General features: G+C 40.2%; 1 protein-coding gene across 1 annotated transcript; it reads left to right on the plus strand.

Moving 5' to 3' along the window:
- The first annotated feature begins 5,194 nt into the window (after positions 1-5,194).
- On the plus strand, positions 5,195-20,925 carry LOC309388017 (lysophosphatidic acid receptor 6-like). The gene is made up of 2 exons (XM_081944984.1): positions 5,195-5,288; positions 18,568-20,925. The coding sequence occupies exon 2, from the start codon at positions 18,656-18,658 to the stop codon at positions 19,610-19,612; it is 957 nt and encodes a 318-aa protein (XP_081801110.1). The 5' UTR covers positions 5,195-5,288; positions 18,568-18,655; the 3' UTR covers positions 19,613-20,925.
- The last annotated feature ends 583 nt before the right edge of the window (positions 20,926-21,508 follow it).

The raw sequence follows: 21,508 nt of genomic DNA on the forward strand, positions 1-21,508 counted from the left end.
ACGTGTCTTGGCGCGTGCTTTGGCGCTGCAGAGTCTCAGTCGATTTGACAGCTGATTCTGATGCCCTGGCTTCGTCCAAGGCAATCTGCAGAGTGATGTTAGATTTTGTGAGTAACCTCCTCTGTAAGTTAATGTCCCGTACTCCGCATATTATGCGGTTCAGAATCAGCTTGTCTAGGTCTCTGAATTCACAGGACGCTGCGGCCTTGCGGAGCGCAGCAACGTACTCATTAATCGACTCGCCCTCCTTCTGATTTCTGATGTTGAATTCATGCTGGTGAACGTGCTTGGACGGCTTGGGCGTGTAATGAGTCCTAAGCATCTGCTGGAGCACAGACCAGGCAACTGATTGGAGTGGCATCAGCTCAGAGAGGTCTTTCTCCGTTTCGAACATTTCCTGGCCACAGTACCCGAGGAACATGTTCTTCTTGCGGCCTTCAGAAAGGCCCAGGAGGTCATTTGCCTCGAGGAAACAGTCAAATCGTAGCATGTATGAGTCCCAGTGCTCGGTGACTGGGTCATTCAGAGTTGGTGGGGCGTGCATGACCATTTTGTGTTCAGAGGGCATTTTGAGCTTGCTAGTCAAAAATGGCTGCTCGAAGCTGCGCTGAGCTCCTGGCTGGATGTACTTGCTGGATTTCTTCTCTCTTTTTGGTTCACCTAGTTACCTTCCTATCTCATCCTCGTCGCCAGTGTTAGATTGGGTAATGGATAGGCACACACAGGCTTAATGGTAACAACAGCTCTTTATTAAATGCAACAAGTGAGAACAATCCAGCGAAGGTTGAGTCTGACAGCAGCCCTTTTATAGGGATCTGTCAGACCCTTTGACCAATAGGGTTAAACCTCTGTTCCCACCAGAACAGAGGACCTTGGTGGAAACCACTGCAGTTGGTACAAGTATCTAACATTAACCACTACACCAAACTGGCTCTCCCTGTTAATATATCGTACTACAACAACAAAGTAACATTATTACTTCCTGCAGTGTCTGCTTCTGGATCTGGTCTGCCTCAAAGGGTTGACAACTACAGACCCACTCCAAACTGTAGGTTCTCTAGAAATAAAAAAAAAACACTCTTCGTGCTTCCTGTATAAAAAGAGAGAGAGAAGGCAAAAGAAATCAAGCAGCCTGACACTTCATATCTAGATTTCAAAGTGAGAATCAAGCTTACAGAATCAGTCCTGAGATTATCAAAAGTCCAGGACTTGGGTGGAAAGGTGATGCAGAATGATTGCAGATAAGAGAACCATAGCTCTGAAATAGTTTCAGCTATACCACAGCTTGAGCTGTGAATATACTGTATCCAAGCAGTTTTGCAGCACAGAGGCATGAAGCTGCTTTCATACTGGCTAAGATCCTCATGTCTTCTGCAACTCCTTATCTAGCAACCTTTTCAGCTGACAAATTGATGACTGGGAGTGAGAGGGATTGGCCACAATTGTCCATGCTCTGATAATGTATCCTATTTGCATATATTTATATCTTGGACAGCTGTTAGTCCAGATTAGTCTAGAAACTTTGGTTGATCCAAAGTTTCAGGGATAGTAATTGAGACTGTGTTTTTTATCATAGTTGTTATTTTTTTCCTACTGCATAGCTTACAATTTTCCAGAATAAGAGTTTCCCCCTAAAATAGATGCAGACCAAGCTATAGCAGGGCCACTATACTTTGGTAACGATTTAGCAAGCTATGACTCAAGTCTACTAGCTTTTGATATGAGAAATATGATCTCAAGGTCTCTATTTTCATCTTGGATGCCCTTTGAATAAGAAAATAAATAAATCATATATCTCGAGTTTTACAGGAAATTGTTTTGCTTTTTGAATGTTCTGTTAATTTGCTTTTTCTGACTATTACAATCAGTGACATGCGGTGAGGTTCATGGCTGGTGAGGCTGGTGACGTCATCAGGAAGGCGGGGAATGGGACACGTGTGCTGGAGGCTGAGACTACCTCATCCTCCAGCACACGTGATCCCATTCCCCGCCTTCCTGAGCGCGCTCCGTCAGCTCGCGCTCCGCGATCCCCAACAGCAGCTGCTTTTCAGTGCTTCTCTGTGCATCTGGCGTTTAGGACATCCGGCTATCTACCTAAACGCCAGACGCACAGAAAAGCACTGAAAAGCACTTTGCCTCCAAGCTACTTTGTCTTGATGACGTCGCTGACGTCGCAGCCAGACGGAGGTAACCAGAGTGGCGCCGAGGGGTCCGGGCGGACGAAAGAGCAAGCGAGCGATGGAGGATCAGGCAGCCTGATCCTCGGTCGCTCGTCCACCGGACTGCCTCGGCGCCACTCTGGCTATCTCCATCCGTCCGCGCATGGCAGCTGCGGCGACATCATCAAGCCCCTGCCACTTCTGGACGTCTATTGCAGTCGTGAGGAGCGCGCAAAGTACAGCGGAGGCAGGAAGGTTATTGGCACTTCCGAGAACCCTCCTGCCTCCGCCAGTTGCCCAGCTGGCACCGCCCCACGCGCGCTTCCTCCCTCCTCTTCCTCTTATATATATGAAACTCCCTCGTGGATATTATTATTATATATTATTATTTCATGATGAGAGGTGAGGCTCTGCCTCCCCTGCCTCCCCTGACCGCATGTCCCTGTTTAGAATCATGGCTGGATCTTTTAGTTTGCACTTTAATAGTAAATTGCTTTAATGTTTATTCTGAAAAGCCACTCTGCTTGCATTCAAAGTTGGCTGCCAGCCAAGCGGAGGAAGGGAAGGAAGAAAGAGAAAGAGAGGGAGGGGGAAAGTGTTCCGTGTTGAGTTTCCTCTCTCAGGCCAAAAGGCGAGGGTAGGCAGTATTTCACCTAATGGCCCATGAGGAAGGTTCTGGGACTGAAGAGGCTGGGTCCCATTGCCCAGGGCGAACAGCTAGGGTCTTTTCAGCGGAGGCGAAATGGTAGAGGTCAATGGATGGGGGCGGAACCCTGGGGGCGAACAAGGGGCGGCGAAGGGTACAAGGAGAACAGTCCTAGACCCAGATCTAAGCACCCCGCAGGTCACATCCGGCACCTGGGTCTTGAGTTTGACACCCCTGCTATAGGAAGAAGGATGTGTTGTTTAAATAACAAGAGGAAAAACATTTAAAAATGTTAAGAAAATAAATTTTTTACAGATTGGTGAAAATTTCACAGCTTAATAAGAATATTTAAGAAATGCATATGGTTGTTGCAGCTATTGTTCGGGGAGCTAATTTACTGGATTAGATACTGCAAATCAGTATCTTTCTGAGGTTCTTTTGACTGTTTAGGCCCCTATCTCAAAAACGTGGAAACAATTGCATTTTATCAAGCTATAAGCTAGATTGATTTCTCAAACTGATTTCTTTGGAACTGATTGCTGGCAAAAGTACCGTATTCTGTGGAAAGTGAACAGTCATCTCTTTTAAGCAAATACATACATTTGCAATACATTTAATTGTGTAAGCTCCCTCTGTGAAACATAAAATAATATTATGATATATGGTTTTGTCAATCAGAAATGAAAATAGATAATAGAAAAATGAATAAACTTGTAAACTTAGAATGTTTAATGTACATTTATAGTTATAACTGTTATAAAATAAAAACATCACTTCTTTGTTGCTTTTTCTCATTCTTTTTTTGTCTATCTTCTATCTTTATTTATTTTATATCCCACCTTTATAATTTGCTCTTGTTAGTTTTTATCTCTTGATTTTAAAATCTAATAAAGTTATTTAAAAACAGTACATTTATGTGTGTCCTGCTGTATTTGTCTAACATGTTAAGTATAGTTAATTTTCGCCTTAGTTAATACGCGATGCATAGGTGATGACATTTCATCAAAATGACTAAAAGGCATCATAAAGTCACAGTGCAAATTCCTGCCCCTTGTGTACTTTACAAATAATGACTATAGGAAGAGAGCAGACAGAGCTACGTGTCAGAGTTAAATGTGCCATCCACTTAGAACCCTAACATTGCCACAAACTATTCAAGTCCAGCCTTTATTGAATTCCACTGACCCTAAGCTAGCACCAATTCCGATGTGAACTATAATTGACCAGATTCTTGTGTATAAGCTTAAGCAGTAAATATTTCTGAATTGCATCTTAATGTATAGTCCTGCTCCTTTGCACCCGACAATGACGTAAGAGTTGTGTGATACACATTGTGGCGTCCCCCTATGCCCACACCAGACTTAGTGGACTCAGCATAACACTGGGTTTAGAAACCAGGCTGTGCAAATTTAGCCATTGAATATTTGAAGATCGATTCCTGTGTAGGATGAGGGTTCTTAAATCTGCTAGAGAAGCTTGTATGACTCTTGATGTTCCTTTTAAGGAAAGAATCCTTCCCAGAGGTGGGTTCCTACTGGTTCGGACCGGTTCGGCTGAGTAGGTAGTAAGTCAGCCTACCACGCCCCTGAACTGGTTTTCTTGGCGGTGCCATAGGTGCCACCATCTTGTTTTCTGCTTCTGCGCATGCGCAGAAGCATTTCTTATGCACACATAGCATGTATCAAGTGCACGCAGCACGTCCCTGAGCAAATCGGCAGTAGCAATAGCCAAATACTACCCCTGATCCTTTCCTATTAACAGAATGGTTCTAACTGGATGCCTTGCAGAGTTTCAACCTGGAGCCTCCCACCAGTGAATAGTTTACAGAACATGTTTTGAAAAATATAACTCAGTTTGCAGCGTAAAGTTGTGCAAACACTGAGGTGACTTCTGAGAATGCGGTGTCAAGCCGGCCTCCCTCAGCAACCAAGAAAGAAACCACTTAACTCCATTTTGCAGAATTAAGAATACTTTTACTGGTTATGAAAAGATAGCAGCTAAGCAAAGCAAGATCTGAGGCAAAAGGTGCGAAATCATAGATATCAATATGTGACCAAACCCCCTCACCCTGGTAGCCCTCATCCCACTGTCCAATCTGCAAATCCCTCAGGGGTCATGTGAGTTTCACCTTCAAGGAGCATCATCAGGTTAGTATGCAGGACGGTTGGCCTTGACTGAGCACCAGTCTCCAGTATGCACAGTAGACGGTGAAAACAAAACTCCCTTTTTACAATCTCTCCTGTACTAAAACTTCCTCTCCCAAATACCAAGCCCTCCCTCCCCATTTCAATGGCAGCCGAAAGCAAATAGCGAAGCAGAGGCTGACATGCGGTTTTGTATCATAGGAGGGGGAGTGTGGCTTTCTTCAGCGTTACATTTTAAACAGCAGGAAGGAAGATGATTGTGCTGAAAACATACAGGCAGATGATCTCTTCAAGCAGCTCCTTGCTCTTATGACCAGTCATTCCAGGATGTGAATCTCTGTGAGTAAGTTCTTTGGAAAGGGAGGAGAAAATAGACCTTCTGAATTAGGGAATACCTGGAGGAGAGGTTGCTGGGTTGACGATCCATAGATTAATTTCCCACCCTGATGTATATAGTCACTCTGTGTTAAACAGAAAGAAACAGATATCTTGGATTGTAATGGTTATTCTTAAAATTTTTTTTGTCCCTCCCCGTTCCTTCATAATCAGAGATGTAATACCATCACTGTTTCAAGTTGAAACAGTAAGATGAAATGTTTAGTAGTAGCAGCCAAATGATGCAGATTATCTATAACAAATTTCAGACAGATTACTTTGAGTGTCCCCAAAGGTGACACTGGTCTTGTTTCTTTTTTCCTTGAAAACGTTTTGCTTCTCATCCAAGAAGGTTCTTCAATTCAACTGGGACAACCGCTATGGATGATGGAGAATCTCCATACATTTCCTTCCTGATAGGTTCTATGCAAAGAAACGAAGGGCTGTAAAGAATAAAGATGTTTCTTGAGGAATATGAAGGCGCATTAGAAATTAGTTTTCCCCCCAGAAATAAATCGATGGTTAAGCCAGCTAATACAGCTCCCAAATATAGGAGCAGAATTAATTGCTCAGACTAAAAGGTTAAGACTGGGCCTTTTTGACAGTCTACTTTAGAAATGACTGCCTCACTTCTTCCAATGCTCTACGTCTAAGCTAAAATGGAATTGAGGAATTTGTGATATAGCATTGATGTTCAAGACTTTCTTAGCATTTACACAAATCAACTCATCCTATTAAGCCATGCTATTGTTAATATTATATGTTATTACACCATTGTAGTTGCATTAGCTATAGCTAATATTACATGCTATTCTGTAATTACATACATTACAGAAATTGTATTCTACTGTTTATTGTGATGTGCGAACCAGCTAGAGATTTGTGACTCATAGGTACTATAGGGGTCAAAGAAAGTTAGCTCAAAATATCTTGCTCTACCCTAGAATTCTAATATTAGTTGAATCCAGTATACAGCTGAATAGGGAAATGATCAGTGACTCAATCCATAAAACCCTTGAAAGGTGGAGAAGGATTTTCCATTGATTTTTCATGAAAAACTAAAGTACCTGAGGAACAAACTACCTTAGAGTAACTAATGGTGGTTAACTGATGTGTCAGTCTTTGGCTAAACAACCCAGAAATAAAGCAATGACGACTTATGAAAAATATCTAGCACAGCTGGGAAAGATGCAGAAAAGTGTGCAGTAATTATAATATTTTTATATTTTTAATTCCAAGAAAGATGAAATCTTCTAAGTTAAAGGGAAGGGAAGCTGGGATGTGATATAAGATTATGCACCACAGAGGAAAAAGGTGGAGTTAGTTAAGCTTTTCTCCTTTTCTAGGACAATGATAGCTGTAATTGTGTATAATGCGAGGAAAAAATAAGAGTAAGAGGGAGGGGGTGCAGGCTTGGAACCACTACACAGGCTGCTTAAAAGAGTAGAACTCAGGATTTAGGCAGAATTTATTCTGTTTCTTTCTGTATGCCTTACTTCAATCACTTCAAGCATTGCTGAGTACAGAATCAGTTCAATCCAATCAAGGTTGAATATAGAAATGAAACAATTCAAAACTGATTTGTTAAGTGGAGGAACAAGCCAATGGACGATCACTGAAAAGTCAATAAAAAGCACATTTGAGGTTGATTAATATCAGTGTGAAAGAAAGAAACTGAAGAGGTTGTTTTCACAGCTCAAAAACAAGCTTTATTGACTAATTCCATGAAAGTGAGCATTTTTTTTGGTAAAAGTTTTTTTTTCCTTTTAAAAACAAACATTTCATCATTCATTAATCAGTGTGTTGTCTGAGTACAATTTTTTTTGTGTCATAATAGTTATATCTTACCACCAAATTCTTTATATATATATCTATTCTTATTTTAACATTACAACTTAACATATCTCCTGTTATAATATTTCTCTTCCTAAATTATTTAATTTTATACTTTTTATCCATATTCATTTTCTAACCAATGATAAAATAATCCCATATATTATAATAATCAGATTCTTCCTTTCCTTTAATTGCTAGTATAATCTACTCATTTCTGCACAATCTAATATTTTCTTAATCACATTTTCATCTTTAGGGATTTCTTCAGCTTTCCAATTTTGTGCAAACACAATTCTAGCCACAGTTATTACCTGAATAATCAAATATACATTTTCTTTACTATAGTTTCCTGGTAAGATACCTAACAAGAACAATTCCGCTTTTAAGTCAATATATTACTGCATCATCTTCTCCAACCACATTCAAATTATTGCCCATTATTTTTTCACTTTTATACATGTCCACCACATGTGATAATACGATCCCGGTGTTTGGTGGCATTTCCAACATTTGGTTGACTTGTCTTTAAACATTTTTGCCAATCATTCAGGTGACATGTGCCATCTATAAAACATTTTGTACAAATTCTCTTCATATGCAGTTGCCATTGTTAATTTATAAGTTTGTTCCCATCGTTGCTGCCATTTATCAAACTCTATCGGATATCCAAAAATTTTTGCACACGCTATCATTGTTTCTTTTACCTGTTCTTCTAGTTCAGGGGTGTCCAAACTTGGGAACTTTAAGACTTGTGGACTTCAACTCCCAGAATTCCCCAGCCAGCCAGAGTTGAAGTCCACAAGTCTTAAAGTTCCCAAGTTTGGACACCCCTGTTCTAGTTTAACACACAGTAAATAACTATATACTTTTTAAATCATTCGCTCTTCTGTTCCTGTAAGTATTTCATCCAATTCTGTCATCTCCATGTGGAAGCCATTTAATTTAGTATCTTTTTCGTATCTAGATTGTATCAGACAATTATATAAGAAATGCTTTATTAGTAGTATGGGAGAAAGTTAGAGAAAAGCACTATTTGAAGATGCCAGTTTGGTTTTCGACAATGGAAGTGTTAATACAGCCAAATATTATTAATATGGGAAACATTGTTAAATATAAAGATATTTTGACAGAAAGGAGGGAACTTAAAAAGAAAAAAGAATTAGAAGAACAAGGGATTGCCCTCAAAGTGAACATTGAGCCTGTAAGAAACAACAGCAAATGTTGCCTTTGTGGTGAAAAGGGTGAAACAACTAATCATCCGAGCAGTGGCTGCACCAAAATTACATAAATTGAATACAAGAAGCATCATGACCCAAAGTTACCACAATTTGAATTTGAATATAGCAAGAACCATTAAGGCCATCAAGTTGAGAAGTTTTTGAAAAATGGATGAGCTTTTATGGATTTTAAGATCCAAAAGGACAGGCTCCTTGTTCATAACATGCCTGATACAAGTTATTGAAAAGAAAACCTGGTTCATTGATGTCACTTATAACAGAGGATGCTAGGATTGAGGAGAAAAATGTAATTTGGGGAAAAAATTACAAAATACCAAGACTTGTAGATGGAAGTTGAATGCCTATAGAAAAGAATTCCGCTGTTATACCAATCATGATTGGATCCTTCAGAGAAATACCTAAAGGACTCCTTTGATATTTGGAAATTTTGAACATATTGGATCTGAACACCATAATTCTACAAAAAGACACTCTGTTTGGAACTGCCTGTAGTCTTAGATATTACCTTCATAGGTTAGGACATTGTTAGGATTTGAATTATTATGCTTCCAACAGATGGTGAATTTAATCATGAATTACCAATAATAACAATAGGTGGATAAAAATGCCAAATCCAGCCTAAATATCTGGTTGACTGTGTAACAAGTCTTATTTTTTAAATATCATTTTTATTCAGCATTTTTTAAACATTAAAATCACAATTACACTTTTACAGCTTTCTGTTATCAGTATTCTTTTTTCTAATTTCAAATTTTCCATTGTACGACCTATTGTTTCATATATATGCCTCCTTGTTTCATGATTACTTCTTATTACAATATATACAATATTTACATCTCTATTACTTTCTGAATATCTCCTTTTGTTATATTTTCTATGTATTCATTATGCATTAATTTTACATCTCTTTTCAAGCCAATTATACCACCTGTTCCATGCCTTATAATAGTACTCTGTCTCCTCTCTATCTCTTTGTTCCATTGTTAATTTATCTATTTCTGCACATTCTAGCACCTTTTTTATAATCTCTGCGTTTGAGGGAATGGTTTTTTGTTTCCAATTTTGGGCAAATAAGATTCTGGCTGCGATAATTATATGGAGCATAATCTATTCTACATCTTATTTCCTTTTATTATTCCCAGAAGAAGCAGCTCAGGCTTCATGTCGATTTTTTGTTCTGTAACTTCTTCCAACCATTTTTGAATATTTATCCAGAATTCCTTAGCTTTGGGACATGTCCACCACATATGATAGAAGGTCCCCTGTTGGGCAGTTTGGGGGTCTATTTGGGAACATTTTGGCCAATCTCACCCGGGGGTAAATGCCACCTATAAAACATTTTGTAGATATTTTCCTTGTGTGCTGCCGACATCGACAATTTATAATTTTTTTCCTATAATTTTTCACAATGCTCCAATTCAATGTTGTACCCAAAAGTTTTAGCCCAAATTGCCATTGTTTCGTTCACAGTTTCTTCCTCCATTTTAAATTTCAAAAGACAATTATACGTTTTGGTAATCATTTTTTCTTCCATCCTTATTACTATTTTATCCAATTCTTGTTGTTCATTTTGAAATACGTACTGTTCTAAATCCTTCTTTTATCTTGTTTGAATCTGTAGGTACGGCGACCAGTCTATTTCAATTCCCTGTAATTTTAACTCTTGATTTGTTTTCAGTTTTCCTTGTCTATCCAATAACTCCTTATAGGTCAGTATCCTATTCAAATCTATTACGTTGGGGTAGATCATTGCGTCCATGGTTGATATCCATCTGGGACTTTTTGTATAGAAATTTCCTTTAATTTTCATCAAAATCTCTAATAAGGCCTCTCTTACGTGGTGTCTCTGGAAATATTTATGGCCTTTACTTTTCCCCTCCCAGATAAAGGCATGACTGTGCAACAACTCTTCATTGTTGCTATAAGACAGGGGTGTCAAACTCAAGGTCCAGGGCTCAGATCTGGCCCACAGGATGCTTAGATCTGGCCCGCGAGACCACCCTGGAAACAATGAAGGACTGATCTGTGGTGCCTCTGCCAGAGAAAATAGAGCTCGGGAGGGCCATGCACAGCCCACCTGAGCTCCGTTTTCTCTGGCAGAGGGTTGCAGGCGGCTGTTGCAGTTGAAAAGCCTGTTTTCTCTAGCAGAGCGCTTAGGCCACCACAGGTGCCCCAACACAAGTGACGTTGAGCTGGCCATGCCCACCCTGGCCACGCCCATTGTGCCCCCCCAAAGTCAAACAAAACTCTGATGCAATTGAGTTTGACACCCTTGCTATAAGACATAGCCCTAGCATGTTGGTAGCTGTAGGCTGGGATCTACCGGCTGACTGGATTTGGGAAGAATTCACTGTTTCTCTCCTTATGGCTTGCCCAGATCAGTTTGATCATTGCCAACGGGCGACACCAAGGAGTAGGGCCTTCTCTGTGATGGGCTCAACCCTCTGGAATGACCTCCCCCCCGACATTAGAACCACTACTGACCTCCGCTCCTTCCGGCAAAAATTGAAGACCCACCTGTTCCGATTAGCAGGCCTGGCATAATCACAACTGTCCCTCCTGGCAAATGTTTTATCAACTGGTTATTTTTAGGGGTATTGTTTTTAATATTGTATCTATTTTAGGGGTTTATAAACTTATATTTATAGCTTTGTACAGTTCTTTTAAATTACATTTTAACCTCCTCCATGCCAACTGTACATTTAATTTTAATTTTGTATTGTATTTTGTCATATTCTGCACGGACTGTACACCGCCCCGAGTCCCTTTTGGGAGAGGGGGCGGTCTAGAAGCATTAAAGATTGATTGATTGAAGACCGCACTTACGACTGTCAAAAGAAACAAACAAAATGTTTAAAAGTTATGATATTTATGTAGTTACTTACCAAGCACATCTAAATTATATTAAAGTAGCCAAAATATCTTTACAATCCCCAAGGCAGATCACAAATTCTGAACACCCCTAATGTTTGGAAATTGAACGTTGAAAAATTTGACATGCCCTGCAACATCCCCATGTGATCAAAATGTGGGCGCTCTTAACAAACATTTATAATGGTTGGAATGTCCTGGGGGCATCTCATCACCATTTGTGACCTTCCCAGTCATCTTCCAACAAGCAAACTCTAGGGGGGGAGTTGGACTTGCTTAACAATTGTGTGATTCATTCAACAACTGCAGTGAATAGCTTAACAGCCATGGCAAACAAGGTCATAAAATCAGGTGTGAGTCACTCAAGAACCACCTTGCTCAGCGGTGTCAAACTCGATTTCATTGAGGGCTGCATCAGTTTGACCTGGTGTGGGGGGCATTGGGGCTCGAAGTCACTTGTGTCGGGGGACACGTGTGGTGGCCTGAGTGCTCTGCCAGCGAAAACAGTTTTCTGAGCTCCATTTTTGGCTGTAACAGCCACCTGCAACCCTCTGTCAGCAAAAATGGAGCTCGGGAGAGCTGTGTGTGATCCTCCAGAGCTCCGTTTTCGCTGGCAGAGGGTTGCAGGAGGCTGTCACAGCCAAAAACTGAGCTCAGGAGACACCGTGGGCCCGCCCATCACTGTTTCCAGGGTGGTCCTGGGGGCTACATCTAAGCACCCCGCAATCTGAATCCGGCCTTGAATTTGACACCCTTGACCTCGCTTACCAACTAAATTTCTGGTCCCCAATTGTAGATGTGCTGTAAATGGGGAACTTCCTGTCAGCTAGATGTGACACCGTTTCATAGTATCTTATCTCTTTAATTTTCTTGCATGTTGTCATCAACTTCACAAGATTCAATCTAAGCTCTCCCCGCCCCGCTCAGTTATATCAGTAGCACATGCAGTATTTCAGTCATAGCAAGAACGGCTATTAATTTTGGCATATTTTGGTGTAACCGTAACACAGAGCATAGGCATTCTGTTTCTATGGAGATTCTCAGTCATCCGGGTGATGGTTGTCCCCAAGGAGCTTTTTCAAGAGGCAACTGGACTGTCTGGTTTTTCTTTGAAGGCGTTTCGCTTCTCAGAGCTGAAGAAGCTTTTTGGATGAGAAGGAAAACCTCTTCAAAGAAAAACCAGAAAGTCAAGTTGCCTCTTGATAAAGCACCACTGGGGAGAGCCATCTGTTACAAGCCGCCATTGCTTGCAACAGCAAAACAAAATGATGACCTGTTTCTTAACATCATAAACCAAATAATGTAATGATCTACAGGTAGTCCTCGACTTGCAACAGTTCATTTAGTGACTGTTTGAACTTACAACGGCGTTGAAAACAATGACTTATGACCGTTTTTCACACTTACGACTGCTGCAACACCCCCATGGTCACATGACCGAAATTCAGAAGCTTGGCAACTGACTCACATTTATGACGGTTGCAGTGTCCCAGGGTCATGCGATCACCTTTTGCAAACTTCTGACAAGAAAAGTCAATGGGGAAGCCAAATTTGCTTAACAACCATGTTACTATCTTAACAACTGCAGTGTTTCACTTAAAAACTGTGGCAAGAAAGATTGTAAAATGGGGCAAAATTGAATTAACAGCTGTCTTGCTTAGCAACAGAAATTTTGGGCTCAATTGTCGTGGTAAGTCAAGGACTATATGTCCTCCGAACAGAACTATATAAGTTGCATTATGTCAGGGGTGTCCAAACTTGGGAACTTTAAGACTTGTGGACTTCAACTCCCAGAATTCCCCAGCCAGCCATGCTGGCTGGGGAATTCTGGGAGTTGAAGTCCACAAGTCTTAAAGTTCCCAAGTTTGGACACCCCTGCATTATGTCATTACTACCTATGTCAGTACTTACAGGTGCCACCCTTGTTTTACTCCAAGCATGTTCACACTCTACAAAGTTAGGAGGGCTACTCTAGGGATGATCTTACAGATTAACTTTCTGTGGCTGCATCTAGCCAATTAGAAAGCATAATGCAATGTTTCTTTGCATAAAATTATGGGGCAGAGAAATAGCAATAGCACTTAGACTTATATACTGCTTTACAGTGCTTTTTTTTCCCAAACAATTTTTATTTATTTTTGAACAAAGACAAACAAACATAAAAAGAATAATCTTCCATTACAAATTGTAGAAAGTGTGTCGGTTGGTTACAGTATCTCCATGCATCTCTTCCATAGTCATCACTTGCTTTTCATATCAAGTCGCATATTTTAAATTCACCTATATTCATGTATATCACGATTATTATATCTCAACCTTAATTTAACTATAATTGCTTTTACATCCTTTTATTTATAATATTCAAAATCTAGAATAGGATTATATGATATTCTATTAAATCATCCTAAAATCATCCAATCACATCTTTATAACATATTCTAGTTAAGGCTTTTCAACCTCCTCTCATAATCTCCGTGTGTTGTTTATATAAAATTTCATATTATCAAACTAATATATCTATATGTATTGTTATCATTGTTAATCATTATTTAACTATAGCTGTTGTCGCTTCATTTTATACATACTACTAGTAAACTAAATTTAGCTTAGTTTTTATTATACATTTTCATTGCATCAACCTGTATCTTTCCAGTAATAGTGCAGTCTTATATCTCTTGCCATTTGTAGCATTAATGTTCTAGTTACTTTCTTAATAAATATTACATGAACTTCTCTTCTCAACAAGTTGTTCCTTTCGTATCTCATAAAAGCTCGAAACCCAGCATCTGATCTTTTCATCAGCTTATCTTTGGTTATCACTGGTGCTTCTGTCAAGATTTCTCTCCTTATCTCCATCAATTTTTCTCTCTTTTCTTCTTCTGTGTTTTGAAGTCTGGGGTGGAGTTCCAATCCATCTGTCTCCCCTTTCCATATTCCGCTCTTGCCATTACTAACCACACTCACTTTGTTGTCAGTATCCACAGTTTTCTTATCTCTTTGCTCACTTTTTTCTTCCATTTTTTGAACTCTATCCTCCACTTTCTTCATTTGATAAACATCCTCAGTTTTTCCATCAAATTTTTCTGTTTTGTATTCCATATTCTCCAATCTCTTTTCAATTCTCTCTGTCACAACTAATAGATTTTGAATTTCAAAGATAATCATTTGCAATGTTACAGTTTCTTTTTCCTGCTGCGCCATTCTTCCAATTTTGCAGGCACTGCCACTATAGGATTCAAGGCTATTTTAATAAACTTCAAATAAGTTCGTTTATTATCTTTCAAGTCAAAATGTTGTCTTCCCTCCGATAGATAGTGATAGAACTTCCAAAAAGCACCTGTATAAACAACCTGTGCTCTTCCTACTGTCACTCTCAGTAAACTAACTGAAAGAACCTTGAGTCTCAAGTGATCAAAGAGCAAGAAGAAAAACAATGTATCCAGCCTCCAGCCTCTAGCAGTGTAACTGCTTTTCCTCCTGTTGTTACAACCCTCTTTATAATCCTTCTTATCTTCTTTATATTCCAAGCTTAAGAAAGAAAAAAAACTCTTAAATGAAGATCAAAAACAATCCAATCAATCCAATCAAGCATTATAAAAAAAGAAGGAAAATTTTAATCCATAGGTGTAAGCAAAAGTGAAAAAAGAAGAAGAAAAAATTAATCCATTCAGTTTAAAAAATAGGTATCCTTTGCAAAAATTCCATCCATGAAAAAAAAAATTAGAAACAGGACAACACACTTAAGTTTAATGTAGATTAATTTTGCCGCTTACGGTCTTCTGTCTTCAATTTTAATTTAACTTAATTTTTTTTTGGGGGGGGGGTAGTCTCTTTTTCTAATAATAAAATTTCCTCATCAATTTGACACACTTTCTTTTTCCCCTTTCTTCCTGTTCCGGAGCTGTCCCAACTTCAGCAGCTTCGTTAGCTGTGTTTCTATCACTGGAAAAAAAGGCTATTCCTTTGAATAGGCTATTGGCTTTGCGGTGTCCCTGAGATCAACAGGAGATGCCCTTCTCAATCACCATCTCTGTGGGATGGACCGTTCAGCGGCAGAAATATCGACTGTGATCTCGGAGCACCAAGATCACATGTTGTGCCATCATGACATCAGCCCTTTTCTCCCACTTCTTTACAGTGCTTTACAGCCCTCTCTAAGTGGTTTACAGAGTCAGCATATTGTCCCCAACAATCCTCATTTTACCCACCTCAGAAGGATGGAAGGCTGAGTCAACCTTGAGCCTGGTGAGATTTGAACTGCCAAATTGCAAGCAGCCAGCACTCAGCAGAAGTAGCCTGAAGTACTGCACTCTAACCACTGCGCTATCATGGCTCATTGTGGCTCAAATGAAATGGCTTTCTATTAGTGCCGTCCATCTGTCTATCTCCCTAATGCTGTCTATCTGAATTGGCGATGGTTCTCCAGGCATTCAGCCAAAGAAAGGCCTTATCATTCCCTGTTCTTTCAATTAGGCATTTTGTGGGCTAATGTTCTGACCTAGGCTTCACCAAATCACGAAACAGACTCCTGGTCCTGAAAAAAAACACCTTTATATTTGGCTAATGTGAATTCCCAGCATTCACATCCAGCAAAGTCCCGGCAAACAGTCTTTCAAGGGGGAACTGCAACCACAGACCTTATCAGTCCTTGGATATCAGCCAGGCCATTAGCTTCCAGGTGCAATACTGCACAATGAAATACTTGGCAAGGAATCGCTGTGATAAGCAAATCTTCACACTAAGAAACAAACTAATTGTCTCCTGCAAACACCACTCTCCTTTTGCTCCTATTTATTTCCTGTGGGAGTGGCCAATCAGCTTCCATTAATTTATGCCTTTACTCCCAAGTCGACCTCTGTTCCTTAATTGTTCCCTTCTCCTGACAGCTCTGCGCATCCGCACATCAGGAAACAGCTCCAGCTGTTCTTCTGCCCCACTTATCTGCAACTTAGAAGGTAGCTGATAACTGTCAGATGGCCCGGGCCGCATCTCTGGCTCCGACATAGAACAGACTCATCAGAGCCTTCCCCAGACTCCAGGACCTACCTATGTTCCTCCACAACCTCCTCACTATACGAATCTGCTGCCAGCTCTGCTGGCCACTGGCAGGCCACAACAACTAAATCCAGTGCTTCCTCCTTGCAAAGGACCTTTTCTACCGAGTCATCATTTTTCTATGTGAAAAGGGAGAATTTAGGTTGGATATATTAGGATTTAAAACAGGCATTATTTATTTTCAAAATAAATTACATGGATGTAGACTAAAGCTGCACAGGTTCAGAGGCCTACAGGACTTGAACGTTTTGACTTGGCAATCAACAGCCAGAAGCCCTTTCCATTTTAAAGCAGATTTCACCCCTAAGCTTACCAAGTAATGAGAAAAGGGGTTTAAAATAAAATTAGCATGTGATGAATCAAAATCTTCTTTATCTTCTTTAGCCTTATTTAATTGCATGATGGAAGATCCTTTCTAAAAGCAAGTATAGGGAACTGCATTGATTTGAGAACTTCCTTATATCTGCAAAGAAGTTACGTATGAGTAAATATTTATCCTTCTTCCATCTCCTACATTTGCACACATGTTAACAGAGTTGGAAGGGATCTTGGAAGTTTTCTATCTAGTCCAATTCTACTCTAGTCCAAGGGATCTAAGCAGGAGACCCTATACCATTCCAGAAAAATGGCTGTTCGATCTCTTCTTAAAAACCTGAAATGTTGTTTAAACTTGAAATGCCCATCAAACTTGTTCCCTATAAACCGAGTGCTATAACTTACAATAATGTACAACACCTGGGGTGGTAACTTAGGGCTTATAAATCAGACTATTTTTCCAACCAGTTTCTACCTGAACATACCAAGTGAAAACCAAGAAGTTTTTATAATAAAAGACATGCAATGGCACCCATAAGATATGGCTGTTTTGAAAAGCTGCTTGAAGTTTTGGATTTTAAAAGTCTTCCAGATTATCTGAAGGATGGGACTAAGTTCCTATTTTTTACTGTAAAGAACTGGTCAGGGAGAAAATTCAAGATAAGTGAAACCTATTTAATTCATTCACCAAATATTATGGACCAATTGGATAGCCAACTTTATGGGGCTATGGCAGATAAACCCTATTACTTTCTTCTGTTGCTCTCTGCAAGAAACCTCCTGGTATATTCTAGATCAGTTAAAGAATTCAGGTGTTTCTGATCTAGCTAACCACCGAGAAATTCTGCTTACAATGTGTGGGCCTCCAGCTCCCTTTGCAAGATCTCAGCCCCAGATGCTGCTTTCATAAGATAGAACCAAAACCAGGCATTTCCTTGGCTTCTCCCTGCTTTATAGATCAGGGACCGTAAACATAGACTGGCCTCTGATTCTTTGTCAGACTATATGAATATTTGCTGATTACTGTTGGGCTGCTTCCTAGTAGTTACATTTCTTCAACTATTCACTTTCTTTTTCCTCGCCTTCCTTTCTTGCTATGTTAAATGCCACCTCTGGCTAACTTCTCCCTCTGCAACATTCTGCAGCAAAACGATTTGGTCTATGAATTACCATAGCTGAACTTTGCCCTTAAAATCTAATGGCAGTTAGCTAAATTTCCATTTACAACACCGCAGCTTCCTGTCTGATCGGTGAAGTTTAGAGGGCTTGTTTTAAGGAGTCTAAAGACTGTTCGAGTTTCAGAAGTAAAGCTTAAAAGAGTGCACTGGGGGACGACTAAGAAAAAACATTATTTTGGAACAGGAGTTCCACCTTGAAACCTTGGCTGAATTTCTCATAAGTTGCACAAAATTGAGTGTCCTTAGCACTAGCACTTAGACTTATATACCATTTCACAGTGTTTTATAGCCCTCTCGAAGCAGTTTATAGTCAGCATATTGCCTCCAACAATCTGGGTTCTCATTTTACAGATCTTGGAAGGATGGAAGGATGAGTCAACCTTGAGCCTGGTGAGATTCAATTTGCCAAACTGCTGGCAGCTGGTGATCAGCAGAAGTAGCCTGCAGTACTGAACTCTAACCACTGCGCCACTGCGACTTAGCACCAATATTGTTACATGAGTAAGGCTACAGGGAGCTTAGCTTTAAGTAGATTGGATTTAAGCAGGTAGAATGAGAAAGAAAAGTAATATTTGTAAGTCAGGAAAGATTTGCTTGTATGAAACTTTAGACTGAAACCCTAGGGGGAAAGGATATATTTTATGGAACTTTATAAAGTGTCTCACACAGTCTATGAAAAAGGAAATATCTGACCCTGGCAACTAGTCTCACAAATATAAATTGCAAATATCTGTTTTTTTTTTAAACTAGGAGGAAGGCATCACCTGGTTCCTGCTAGCCAGGATATATGAAATTTTAAAAGACTGCAAAGTGTGAATCCGCCGCTAGGCATTTAAAGATGAATTCCAGCAACTGCCACAATTGTACCAGGGAACATAATCTGTTCTTTGCCAGCAGCTACTCACTAATCTTTATGATAGGCCTCCTGCTGAACTCTACAGCACTGTACATTTTTATCTTCAGAGATGTTGTCCGTTCCATCATCACCATCTACATGAAGAATCTAGCAGTCTGCGATCTTTTGCTGTTGGCAACAATGCCTCTGAGGATATACTACTATGGCTGGCAACCCCAACTATCTCAAATCACATGTGAAATGACAGGCCTGCTGCTCTTGGTTAACATGTATGGCAGCATCTTCCTTCTGACTTGCATCAGTGCAGACCGCTGGATGGCTGTGCGTTTTCCACTCAGCTCCTGGTCACAGGCCATACGCCAACAAGCCAAGTACATCTGTGTGGGTATATGGACCTTGAGTATTGGGGGAACCATCCCCACGTATTTTGCTGGCAAGAAGAATGGGAAAAGCTCCACTCTCTGTTTTGATGGACATCCTAAATATATCACGAATCCTGGTATTTCCAGTACTATGGTGCTATGCTATGCCATTACATTGGCTGTCATGGTAGCTTCTTCCTCTAGTCTGCTCCATGTTTTCCACCAGAGTATAAGTGTGGAGATGGAGCTGATCAATATATCCAAGATCAGATTAATGGTAGTAACGAATGTGGCCATTTTTCTGGGTTGCTTCTTGCCCTACCATTTGACACTACTTTGCTATCTTGTACCAGGGTTGAATACAATACATTTAGATCAGGCTTACAGATATGTCCTGCTCCTGTCCTGTGTGAATGCTGCCTTAGATCCTCTGGTCTATTATTTTACCACTGAGACCTTCCAACGACAAGTACCCCTAGAGCCCTTTCTTAGGACCAGGGCGTCCCAATGTGACTGCGTGGAAGGAATAAGGCTGCCTGGCCAGCCCTTGGAAGCACAAGCTCCCCCTGCATCTTGAACAAGGAAGAGGTCACTAGTGCAGGACCCTAGCTGTTCCACCCAAGCATTTGCCCTTTTACAGGTAGTCTGGTATAATTGCATTGCTCACGTAAGAATTGCAGAACAACATTCCGATTCAACAAGAGATTGGGGAAGTTCGTTTCTTTCCTTGGAAAATTATGGAAAAGTCCCCACTTCAAACTGGGGAGTCCACTGGAGTTGGGTAGTCAATAAAGTTTAAGTATAGCCTTTATTGCAGTGGTGAAATTCAATTTTTTTTACTACTGGTTCTGTGGCCATGGCTTGGTGGGCGTGGCAGGGGAAGGATACTGCAAAATCTCCATTCTCACCCCACTCTGGGGCCAGCCAGAGGTGGTATTTGCCGGTTCTCCGAACTACTCAAACTTTTCGCTACCGGTTCTCCAGAACCTGCTGGATTTCACCCCTGCTTTATTGTCATTGTACATCATGTATACAACGAAATTGGTTTAATATAAATATACATTTAATAAATAGACAAACCTGGCAAAAGCTTCCCAAACACTTGACTATGGCATAACTAGATAAGGATCCTTGTTTCAGGCTTGAATGAAGCCACTTCAAGTCATTGTTTGTCCTTGGAAGGGCCTGGTGTTTAGATTTGAAGCAAAATAGTGTACCGAATCTTCATGGGCCTCTTCTTTCCCATCTCTGATCCTTCAACAAACTCTGCCTTTTCCAAGTAGAAAGGGCTCAAGAAAAGATGGGTTTGAGTTAAATTAGCATTAAGGTGGTGGTGCAGGTAATCCTTGATTTACAACCATAATTATAACCTGAATTTCCACTGCCAGGACAGTTGTTAGCTCTAGCGCTTAATGCAATTCTACAGAACGTATTTATCAGAGAGGGGAGAATAAAAGATACAGCCAAATTTTCTGGTCAATGTCTGAGATGCCCGCAGATGTTCGTGGTTTAGATACCTGATTTGCTTCCACTATCCTGCAATCAGCATCTCTCGCGGAAATTGTCGAAGTGTTTTCTGGCTCTAACAACATTTTCCCCAAAAACAAATGTTTGTAGAGGATAAAGTAAACTGTCTACACAACAAATCACTGTGTATCTCTAATGGAAGATTGACAACCCTCACATACACGGAAGATGAAATTGCCAGAAAGACTGACTCATTTCAGTTTAAAGCGTTGTAAATGGAATTGAGCACCAGTACATGTCTTGTCTGAAGTCATTGAAATAATAAAAACCTTACGTCTACATGGATTCTCCTTTTTATCATGCACTTGAGATATGAACCTGGATGTCAAATTTAGAAGTAAGGACGAAGGCAAACAATGGCTTCAAAATAATTTTAAATAATTAAAACAATAAAAAAAAATTTAAAAAATGTATTAGGGAAGTAGAGAAGGGCTGGAACTTTTACATCAAGGATAACTTTTGGGTTAAGGGAAAAGTTGGGAACATATAGTGCAGGGGTGTCCAAACTTGGGAACTTTAAGACTTGTGGACTTCAACTCCCAGAATTCCCCCAGCCAGCATGGCTGGCTAGGGAATTCTGGGAGTTGAAGTCCACAAGTCTTAAAGTTCCCAAGTTTGGACACCCCTGATATAGTGGATACACACAGCAGCTGCATTGAGAGGTTTCTCCATTTGCAAAAGTGGCTGCTGTAATGGGTACAAACAGTTTTCTATTGGTTCCTATTCACCAAAAGCCAGATGAGATCTATAGACTGCTTCCTGGCATCATCAGGCAACCCACTGTTGTGCCAAAGAAGTGCATGGAATTTTCCAGATAATTCATCAGACATGAAGTACAATTTACTTCTTATTTGTCATTTTGCATTTGTGTTGCATGCATGCACACAGACAACTATAGACATGGAATGAAACAGGACTCTCGTTTTGGCCACAGTAGTGCTGGCTA

The sequence above is a fragment of the Natrix helvetica genome (assembly GCF_964273705.1).
Source record: "Natrix helvetica genome assembly, chromosome: 2".
NCBI lineage: Eukaryota > Metazoa > Chordata > Lepidosauria > Squamata > Natricidae > Natrix > Natrix helvetica.